General features: G+C 51.4%; 1 protein-coding gene across 3 annotated transcripts; it reads left to right on the forward strand.

Moving 5' to 3' along the window:
• The first annotated feature begins 1318 nt into the window (after window positions 1-1318).
• On the forward strand, window positions 1319-9207 carry PGAM5 (PGAM family member 5, mitochondrial serine/threonine protein phosphatase). Of its 3 annotated transcripts, none has more exons than XM_070386366.1 (6): window positions 1319-1789; window positions 4080-4258; window positions 5897-6022; window positions 6109-6197; window positions 6320-6453; window positions 8406-9207. In XM_070386366.1, exons 1-6 carry the CDS (start codon window positions 1599-1601, stop codon window positions 8431-8433), a joined length of 747 nt encoding a protein of 248 aa, XP_070242467.1. In that variant the 5' UTR covers window positions 1319-1598; the 3' UTR covers window positions 8434-9207. The 3 variants fall into 3 exon arrangements, with proteins under 3 accessions (XP_070242467.1, XP_070242465.1, XP_070242464.1); XM_070386364.1 differs by having other exon boundaries at window positions 1533-1789; window positions 6323-6453; window positions 8162-9207; XM_070386363.1 differs by having other exon boundaries at window positions 1536-1789; window positions 8162-9207.
• The last annotated feature ends 1059 nt before the right edge of the window (window positions 9208-10266 follow it).

A 10266-nucleotide genomic window follows, 5' to 3' on the forward strand; every position in this document is an offset into this window, starting at 1 on the left:
CTTCAGTCTTTTCCAGCATCAGGGTCTTTTTCAATGAGTTGGCTCTATCTAGTCATTCCAATGAATATTCAGGGTTGATTTGATCTTTGTTTTACCCTATCAGGATTACCTGAAATGTCTGTAAATACTTGGATGTGTATCATTGTTAAAAGAGTCAAAGCCACTCAGACATTCTTTGGAAGATTTCTGTACATGGGTTGCACTTGTGACACCGTCCTTGGTGGTGGGCTGGCCAAGCAGGGACCCAGTTTTGTTGGGGCTAGTGCCTGTAACTCATCTGGCTCTTCCAGATTCACAGGACTGGATGAGCTTGCTTCTTGGCTTCCCTCAGTGAAGGCAATTGATATTCCATCTTCTCAGATCAATAACAGTCTGATTTCCAGCTTTCAAAATTTTGTCAGCTGATCTCTTTGCTTGGTTTCTTCTGTGAATTCAAGCACATCTTTTTGAATTTGTCCTTTTAAAAAAAATTTTTTTTTGCTATCATTTTTCATAAGTGACCTTCTGGAAGGAGACATAAATATATGGGTTTAAGACACCATGTTTATGCAGAGGTCTGGGTATTTCTGTGGAATACGTTCATTCTTCAAAATCCAGAGTGACTTTATAATGTAAATCGGATATCACTTCCCCATTTAAGTCTGCCCAGATGATCCAGCAGTTCCATTTAGTTGTATACCCAGGAGAACAGAAAGCAGGGACTTGAAGAGACGTTTGTATGCCATGTTCACAGCAGCATTATTCTCAATAGCTAAAATGGGGAAACAACCCAAATGTCCATTGATGAATGAAGAGATGTCCGTCAATACAGTGGAATATTATTCACCCTTAAAAACGAAGGACATTCTGACAGATGACTCAGATGAACCCTGAGGACATTGTTAAGTGACATAATCCAGCTCCAAAGGACAAATACTGTTTGACTCTATTTCTTTCGGATTCCTGGAGCAGTCGAACTGAGACAGGAAGCAGGATGGTGGATGCCAAGGGCTGAGGAGTTTAGTGTTTTAACAGGCACAGAATTTTAGTTAGGGACGATAAGAAAGTTCTGTAGATGGATGCTGGTGATACTCGCACAACAAAGAGAACGTGCTTAATATCCCTGAGCTGTACACCTAAAAGCGGTTACGTTGGTAAATTCTGCAGTATGTGTATTTTGCCACCGTAAAAACAAAGCAACCAGCAAACCCTGCTGGAGTTTCCTAATTCATCTGAACCAGACCCTCAAGTTATCCAAGGGTTCCACCTGGGCTTTCTCCGCAGGTGCAGGTGTAAGTACTTGGGTCGGGTCCCTGCCCAGACGGCTCAACCGGGGCGCCGTCCGAGCCCTCGCTCAACGGCAGAAACGAGTCGCGCAGCAGGCCTCCGGCAGCAGGTCGACCAAAGGTCTCAGAACCACTGCCTACCACCCGGCTCCGCCTTTATCCCTGGAAGTCACCGCGGCGAATAAGGCGATTGCGGCGGCGATCGCGGCGGCTCCCACGCAGCCAGCCGGCCGGAAGCGTACGTCCGACGAAGCGTGTCCCTCGCCGCACGCCGTCCACACCCGAGCGCGCCTGCGCGGAGCCCGTGTGGGGTCGACGCGGGACTTGACCGGCATGGCGTTCCGGCAGGCGCTACAGCTGGCGGCCTGCGGCCTGGCCGGAGGCTCGGCCGCTGTGCTTTTCTCGGCAGTGGCGGTGGGGAAGCCCCGCGCGGGCGGGGACGCGGAGCCGCGCGTGGTCGAGCCCCCGGCGTGGGCGGGGACCTCGCGCCCCGGGCCCGGCGTCTGGGACCCCAACTGGGACAGGTGCGGGGCCAGCGGCGGTAGCCCTTCCCGGGCCCTGGCCTTCCCGTCTGGTCGGTGTGGTGGGTCCCACGGAGGGGCGGGCGGGGCAGGTTTGCGTGCTGGTTTCTCTTTCGGTTCTCGCCGCGAGGCTGGCTGCGGACATGAGGCTTCCCTCGACCACTCTTCTGAGCGCCAGTTTCCTTGTCTGCCCAGGGGGTTGTTTTGACGAAGGAGTACCGGGATGCCCGGAGTGGTCGTTTTCAGTCCTAAACGGAGGGGTTGGACCTTAATAGGGCTCTCGTCCTTGTTTCTGTCTCTCAACTCATGAATATTCAGATTGGGTGACGGCATGCTAATCCCATATTTGGGATACTGCCGAGAGGGTCAGGTGGAGGTGGGTTCTGGAAGGGGCCTCTGCAAGGAGGCCGGGCAAGGCCAGGGCCAGCTGACATACTGAGTAGGAGCATGAGGTCCAGGGGTCCCAGGCACCCCGGCCGCGCGCTGTCAGTATTTTTATAGAGCACTTGGAAATAGTGGGTTCTGTGATCAGGAAGCAGTTTTTAGCCTTACTTAATGTTAACTTAAATTTAAAAACCAAAGCAGTGCAGATCTTAAAATATTGTATTGAAACGATAGTATTTTTGATATGCTGGAGTGAATAAAGTGAGTTACTGAAATTTTTCCTGTTTCTTGCTACTCTGTAAATGTGGCTACTTGGAAATTTTAAATAACATACGTTGCCGGTGTTCTCTTTCTATTGGATGGCACTGCTCTGGGTTGTGGGATGGTTTACCCAGTCCCAGCTCTTTCCTACTTAACACTTTGAGTGTGGGGCACAGAACTAATGTTTATTGTTAGCCTCATTGTATAGAGAAGAGGTATTCTTTTTAACCTTTAGTTTTTAAAGATAAATTCATTTAAAAATAGTCTTCTATTTACAGAAAAGTTGCAAAGACAATAGAGTTCCTATTTTGTTAGAGTTCCACACCTAACTTCCTCTGTTGTTAACACCTTACCCTCACATAGGGTATTTGTTACAATCAGTGAACCGGTATAGGTACAATATTATTAACTGATGTCCATACTTTATTGAGATTTCCTCAGTTTTTACTTGTAGTCCATTGTCTCTCCCAGGATCCTAAATGACAATCAGGCTTTGACAGTTTTTCAGACTTAACTTGTGATGACCTTGACAGTTCTGAAGAGTGCTGATCAGGTATTTTGTAGAATGTCCTTCAGTTGGGATTTGTCTGTTTTTCTCATGATTAGGCTGGGGTCATGTCCCTTTTAAACATCAGTACAATCTTCTTAATTTCTTGTGCCTTTCCAAAGAAACGGTCACTCTGAGGTTAAAGGACTTACTTGAGGGAGAGCCAGACTTCAGCTTTGTTTGAGGCTGATATGCTATATTTGCTTGCCAAGTCTAGATTTATGAGGGAGTAAGGAAAGTGGTATCCTGCATCTGTGCCTGTGGTACCAGAGGTCTTCTCTGGCTAAGCCCCAGCTCCCCCATGACTGCCAGTGTGGCATCTCAGTCTGGTTATGTTACGGTACCCCAGGTTCACATGGCCCAAGCAGAACCCTCAAATTCACCATGACTTCCCTCAAAACTTGTTCTTCCAGCACTGTCTTAGCAGAGTACATTCTTTCCCAGCTCTGCCAGTCTCACAGACATTTAACTTCTATTGACTTCTGGTCCATGAGCTAACAGAGCCTGTCTTCACCAGACATCGTTTCTCAGCATCTTTGCTACTGCTGCGCCCTCCCAGCCACAACCCCCGCCATCAGCCCTTTCCCAGCACTCAGCAGGGCCAACCAGGGGGATTCCCGTGATACTGGGAACATTCTTCTCCCTGTCTGGTGTGATGGCCACTGTCCCACTTGCTGCTGAGCTTTGAAAATGTGCTTTGTGTGACTGAGGAAATGGGAGTTTTAATTGTACTTAATATTTATGATTTTGAGTGTAAGCAGCCACACGGTCAGTGGCTGCTAAGGGGCAGCACAGCATCCCTGTCAGCGAGGCCGCCCTGTGGGCATGTCCCACCTGCCCTCCCACAGCCACTCCTTCCTCCTATCTGTGTCACTGGTCCCCTTGCTGTGACTGTCTGTCTCCTCACAAGGACATGAACAGCACAGAGGCTTTGCTTATCTGTCTGTCCAGATAAGCCGCCCAGGGCAGGCCTAGCACCAAGAACAGAGGACGTTGGCTCCTCCCCTACACCTCCCAACACAGGAAGCCCCTCTGTCAGAAAGACTAGGGGTGACTTGAGAGCAGGGGCACAGAGGACGCCGTCTTGTGTTTCAACATCAGGAGAGAACCACTGTCCCTGGTCAACCTGCGGAAGAGGAACCTAGAGACTGGAGAAGAGGAGCTGACGTCCAGGCTGGACCACTGCAAGGCCAAGGCCACACGGCACATCTTCCTCATCAGGCACTCGCAGTACCACGTGGATGCCTCCCTGGAGAAGGACCGCACGCTGACGCCCCTGGGTATGTGGCTGGGCTGTCTGCTGATCCGCTAGGCAGGCCTCCTTGGACCTGTGTCAGGTGTTCTTGGCCCAGATGTGAGCTTTGTCATTAATAGTAATAATCAGCTTAATCTGACTCAGACTTCGAAAATGCTCTCAACCTTTTTATTTAAATAAGTTTTAAAAAATTTATTCATTTTTGGCTGTGCTGGGTCTTTGTTGCTGTGAAGGCTTGTCTCTAGCTGTGGTGAGTGGGGGCTGCTCTGTACTTGTGTGCGGCCTTCTCTTTGCAGTGGCTTCTCTTGTGGAACACAGGCTCTAGGGCATGTGGGTTTCAGTTCTGGCACATGGGCTCAGTAGTTGTGGTTCCCGGGCTCTAGAGCACAGGCTCAGTAAGTTGTGGCACATGGGCTTAGTTCTTCCACAGCATGTGGGATCTTCCTGGATCAGGGATTGAACCCATATCTCCTGCATTGGCAGGCAGGTTCTTTGCCACTGAGCCACCCGGGAGGCCCCTCAACTTTAAGAATATTATGATGGATCCTGCCTGCAGGTGCTCTGCGGTGGCTCCGCCCGGTGTCCATGACTTGACTTAGTTGCTGAAGAGCTTCAGAGGCTGCTTTATAAACGGTGGCATGTCTCAGGGCCCCACCCGGTAGCAGGTTCTTGCTACTGTGAATGGTGCTGCTGGGCACATCCTCCCACCTTGGTCTTTGTGTGCCTGTATCCACAGGAGAAGTCCCTCAGACAGGAAACGCAGGGTGTTTGGAGATGGAGCTTACATTTTTACAAATTTCTTTGTTGAGTGAGATAGTACCCTTTTGTGCGAAGGGTCTGGTGGCCTGTCCTCAGGCTCAAGATAGAAGTAAAGCTGCATCTGTGGTGTCACATGTCCAGCTGAAACTGACTCTCCAAGGGCGTTTCAGTTGGATTCTAAGATACATTTGAGGAAAAACATTTGTATTTGCACCCAGACCTTAGCAGTGCTGGTTGTCCGTCCTCACCTGTTGACATCTGTAGTGAGTGCACGTCTGGTCACTGGAGCATTAAAACCCAATCTTTGGATAAAGTTGAGTAAGAATAGTGTAATGGACCCAGAAATAGTAAACAGGACTCCACCCAAACTTCAGCCACGCTGAACCGTGGCTGGGTGTTTTGTTTTTTTTTAAGATTTATTTATATATGGATGCTCTGGGTCTTCGTTGCTGTGTGTGGGCTTTTCTCTAGTTGTGAGCGGGGGCTATTCTTCATTACGGTGCATAGGCTTCTCATTGTAGTGGCTTCTCTTGTTGAGGAGCATGGGCTTGGTAGTTGTGGTGCACAGGCTTAGTTGCTTTGCAGCTGTGGGATCTTCCTGGACTAGGGATCAAACCCATGTCCCCTGCATTGGCAGGTGGATTCTTATCCACTGTGCCACCAGGGAAGTCCTTGAGGCCGTTGTTTTTGATGCTTTTTCTGTATGGGCCTGGAGGTAGCTGGTCTGTCTCACTGACTTTACCAGTTGAAAGCCTGACCTCTTCCTTAGGCCTAAGACCTGGGAGGGGCTGCCCATTTTGTCCCCCAGCCCTAATGGTCCTTGGTAAGGACTGAAGTATTTGTGAAGTAGAAACAAGCAGGAACTCCCACCACCTGTAATTCTCCAGTGTATTCCACCTTCAAGGTCGTGAGCAGGCTGAACTAACTGGTCTCCGACTTGCAAGCTTGGGGTTGAAGTTTAATAAAATCGTCCATTCCTCCATGACCCGTGCGGTAGAAACCACTGACATCATCAGCAAACACCTGCCGGGTGAGTGCCAGGCACCCTAGGTGCCCAGCAGCAGGGAGGGAGGGGTGGCTGCTCCTAAAGGGGCTGAGTCCTGTGCTTCTCTGCAGGAGTCTGCAAGGTCAGCACAGACCTGCTGAGGGAAGGCGCCCCCATCGAGCCCGACCCCCCCGTGTCTCACTGGAAGCCGGAGGCTGTGGTAAAAAAAACTCCCCCCGGGGCAGCCTCCTGTGGGGAGCAGCCTCCTCTCTGCCCTTGGGCTCCTGGTGGCAGCGGGGCCCACACTGCCTCCATACGCACGATTCCTTCTTCTGCCCCCAGCAGTATTATGAAGATGGAGCGCGGATCGAGGCCGCCTTCCGGAACTATATCCACCGGGCGGACGCCAAGCAGCAGGAGGACAGCTATGAGATCTTCATCTGCCACGCCAATGTCATTCGCTACATCGTGTGCCGGTGAGGGGTCCTGCCGGATGCCCTTGGCCCTACTTCCCCTCTTGCCAGCCACAGCGTGTCTCCTCCAGCTGGTGGTCTGGTAGAATGGCTTTCAGTCCAGTTTTCTCATGACTGTGTTTTTGGTGGGAATAGACCAGACCAAGTGCCCTGTGTTGGCAGTCTTTCCTGGGCAATGTTGTGGTTGCTTGGTTCAGGCGCATAGCTGGCTGCTCACACTGCAAAGTCACGTTTTACATGCCAACACCCCATTTCCCTGACATGCAGTGACTGGTTTAGCACCTGTCACTGGATCATGCTGCTGTGGTTACTCGATGTTTGCCTCATAGTTTCGTATTTCCCTTAGCTTATTAACTGGAAATTTTTTGTAATTATAGGCTCACGGACCTGTTTGTGCAGGATTATAACCTGTGAGCATGTTAGTCACTTCCCTACTCCAGCTGATCCAGGGTACGAAGTCGGGAGCTTCTCCAGGGGCTCCTGTCATTGGAGCCAGCCAACCACTTCCTTACGTCCTGGCCCCACCAAGTTCCAGGCCTTCGCAGTGATGCCTGCCCTGAGCCACATCCATGAGTCACGGAGGGCCTGGACCCGGAAAGGCCAGCAGGGTGCTCATGTATTTGACCAAATCCTACGTAGAGCAAGATGTGAAATAACTGTAACCCTGCCTCCCCCGGATCCATTAGAAGCTGTTTGGCAGGTGCTTCAGGAGCTCAGGGGATCCCCCTTCTCACATGGGCCCATTTGTCCAGATATCACACAGGGCTCCAGGCGAGAAGCGCCATGCTGGGAGAGCAGGTTCCAGGCCAGGTCGAGTGCTGCTGGGAGGAAGGGCTGGGCTGCAGGCTTGTAGCCTGAGCCTTTGTGCTGCTTTTTCCTGAGCTTTGACTTCTGGGCTGTGTAAAACACACATCTTTCCATATCCCAGGACAGCACTGACCGAGTATCACTGGGAGGCGAACCCAGTGCTGAAAATGGGCCAGAAAAGACTGGTCTTAGAGCAGTGGTACCTGTGCTAAAGACAGGGTTGCTGGGATCCAGGGCCTCTGCCCCAGGAAATGGGAGGGCGACCTGCCCCCTAACTCAGGACAGTTTTTTAAAGTGGTGAGTGTGACGTTGAGACTTTAAAAAGCAGTGTGTGGGTAGTTATTCCTTTAAGTCGGTAAAACTCTTGACAGAGTAGTGGTGAGACAAGCCACGGGGCTGCCACATGTCGACCCCAAAGTTCTAGGGCAGGAAGAGTGTCTGGTGACATGGACAGAGGCTGTAGTCCTGCTGGGCTCTTCGGCAAATACTAACTGTGCCTCAAAAGCACTTTTAAGAGCATGAAAACGCTCCAGGGGTCGTGGTTGCACCTGTTGCACCATTTGGCTGCCCTCTGCCCCCTTCTGGTTACACTGGGAAAGCAGGTTAAGTTGCATGCATTTATTAACCAGTGTGCTTGTGACTTACCTGCAGGCCTCGAGCGTGGTTGATCCCCATCTCAAAGGGACTGGACTCTCCCCTACCCCTTGTTGGACTGTTAGGTTGACATCTGCCTGGCAGCTCCTTTCTCTGAGAAACCCCATCTGAAAACAGGAGGGACTTACAGATGCTGGATCCAGCCTCTGGAAGTCTGACCAGGGGCTTCTCATCTGGGGTGGGGGACCCTCAGCTTTGTTGAGACCTGGCCCACCTGGCCTGTTTCTAGCACATTCTTTCTTCTCCTCAGGGCGCTGCAGTTCCCACCAGAAGGCTGGCTCCGCCTTTCCCTCAACAACGGCAGCATTACCCACCTGGTGGTCCGGCCCGATGGCCGAGTGGCTCTCAGGGCCCTTGGGGACACAGGGTTCATGCCTCCTGACAAGATCTCCCGTTCCTGAGGGCCGCTTGGAGGCCCCGCGTCCTCCTTAGCCCCTAGCCGGCCTGGTGTGGGTGCCGCCAAGACCACAGCTTCCCCCGTGTCCCCCCCACAGGCTGCGCAGCGGGGACGGCCACCTCTAGGCAGCAGGAAGGCAAAAGGATCTACAGCACAGAGTTCTTAACTCACGGTCCAGGAAGGAAAAGGGAAGCACTTGGATCAGACCAGCTTCATCTCTTTCGCAGGGTGTCTGCCTCCCTCTCATCCAGGACGAGCCTGAGGGGTCCAAGCAGGCCTGTTTGAGGGACTGGATGAGGCCCCCCAGATGCTGTGACTGTGGGGACCAGGCAGACACGGCAGCAGGCTGTCTGCCAGCAGAGCCCGTCAGGCAGGAGGAAGAGGAGGAGGGCGCAGTGCTTTTTCCGTTTGTAACTTATTCTGCTTCGTATATTCGTTTCCTAAAACTCTTGTCACTTACATAAAGATTTTCCTCATCTGGTTCTTGCTTTGAAAAGCACTTTCTCACTCCAAAGTCACACCTCCCTGAAGCTGTGGGATCTGAACTTTTGTGTCGTGACGCCTTTCTGGATACACAGGAGGAGCACCTTGGCCGGTGAGGGAGGTGACTCAAGCTGCTGGCCTCGCCAGAGAGGCAGTGATGAATGCCTCAGGAGTGGCCCATTTCAGTAAAACGTCCAACTGACAGTTCAGTCCTTGTTTGCCTCTGGCTGGTAATCTTTCATGCTTATGGATTAAAATATTTAGTATGTCCTCCCAAATTTCTGTTATTTTAGGAGAAAGTACAGTTTTTATTAAGTGGTTATGAACATTTTCTGTAATCAGTGCAACTAATTGGAGTATTTGATGTTTCTGTCAATTTTGGAAATAACTACAAAATAAATTTTATTTTACTGGTTTTTCAAAGTACTAATTGTGAATGTTTTAAAACAAGAGGCCTGTGCATGACAAACAGCAGCCCCAACTAGCAAAGAAAGTCTCAGCAGAAAGGCCTTTTCCCCAGTATCTTGTGTACCCCGGGCTGAAGTTTTGCAGGGTATCTGCCCAAGAGGGGCCTTGGTGAGAGGCCCTGACCCAGGACAGGGAGCTTAAGTGGTTTTCTAAAAGTAACAACCGTGCACCAATCTGTAGAAATAGTTTTGACAAGTTAGCCAGGGGCTGTGCCAACGTCCAAAACCAGAAAAGTGCAAGGCAGCACCAGGTGTCTGGCCTCGGGTGCTGTGAGATCCCGTAGTCGAGCCCTGGGCACCCAGACCGTCAGCACCTGCAGGTCCTCCCTGTTTCCTTGGGTTTGTGTGGTCATATTGCTGTCCTGTCTGCAGACCTGTCTTTTCAGTGGCGTGTCCACCCTTTGCACCTGACTGCTGAGCAGGGCCAACGTTTCAGAAACAGGAAGTGAGCCCAGGAGCGGGAGAAAGGTGTCTTGATGGGGTCAGTTACAAGGGCCCAGGAAACCACCCTGAGGTGGGACATATGACCGAGAACTTACAAAATGTCAGGAAAGACATCCTAAATGTGACCAACATAAAAACCCACCCCAAGAGCCTGTGTGTCAGGAGGGATCCCAAACTGACAGCAGTGAGAATGAAAGTGGTTCTTACTGGCTGCATTGCTGTTTGTTCCAAAGTATCTCAAGACAGCTGAGGAAGGAACCCGAGGGCAGGTGTGACCCAGAGCTGCCTGCGGGTCTCCACACGGAATGAGAAACACGTGCCTCCGACTGCCTGAGCACACCTGGCTTGGGGATGGGATGGCGATGTGCCCAGTGACTGGCAACTGTACCCTACAAGACAGTCACCCTACAACCATCCTCTCTGAGCTGTGAACGCTTCTGGAAACATCCAAAAACTACCCCAGAAGATCTGGCTGCACGTGTGGAGCCTGCTCTCCCCCAGGAGAGGGGACCCTCTGGAGCCCCCTGCACGGTAGCCCACGGCACAGCCACCACCCACCATGAT

The sequence above is a fragment of the Bos mutus genome, chromosome 17, assembly GCF_027580195.1.
Source record: "Bos mutus isolate GX-2022 chromosome 17, NWIPB_WYAK_1.1, whole genome shotgun sequence".
NCBI classification, from domain to species: Eukaryota; Metazoa; Chordata; class Mammalia; order Artiodactyla; family Bovidae; genus Bos; species Bos mutus.

Bases quoted from the DNA above. Each gene is read 5' to 3' on its own strand.
- PGAM5 (XM_070386363.1), top strand. From the start codon at position 1,599: ATGGCGTTCCGGCAGGCGCTACAGCTGGCGGCCTGCGGCCTGGCCGGA. The intron at 1,790-4,079 runs GTGCGGGGCCAG...TTTCAACATCAG, and splicing joins TGGGACCCCAACTGGGACAG to GAGAGAACCACTGTCCCTGG. The intron at 4,259-5,896 runs GTATGTGGCTGG...TCCACCTTCAAG, and splicing joins CCGCACGCTGACGCCCCTGG to GTCGTGAGCAGGCTGAACTA.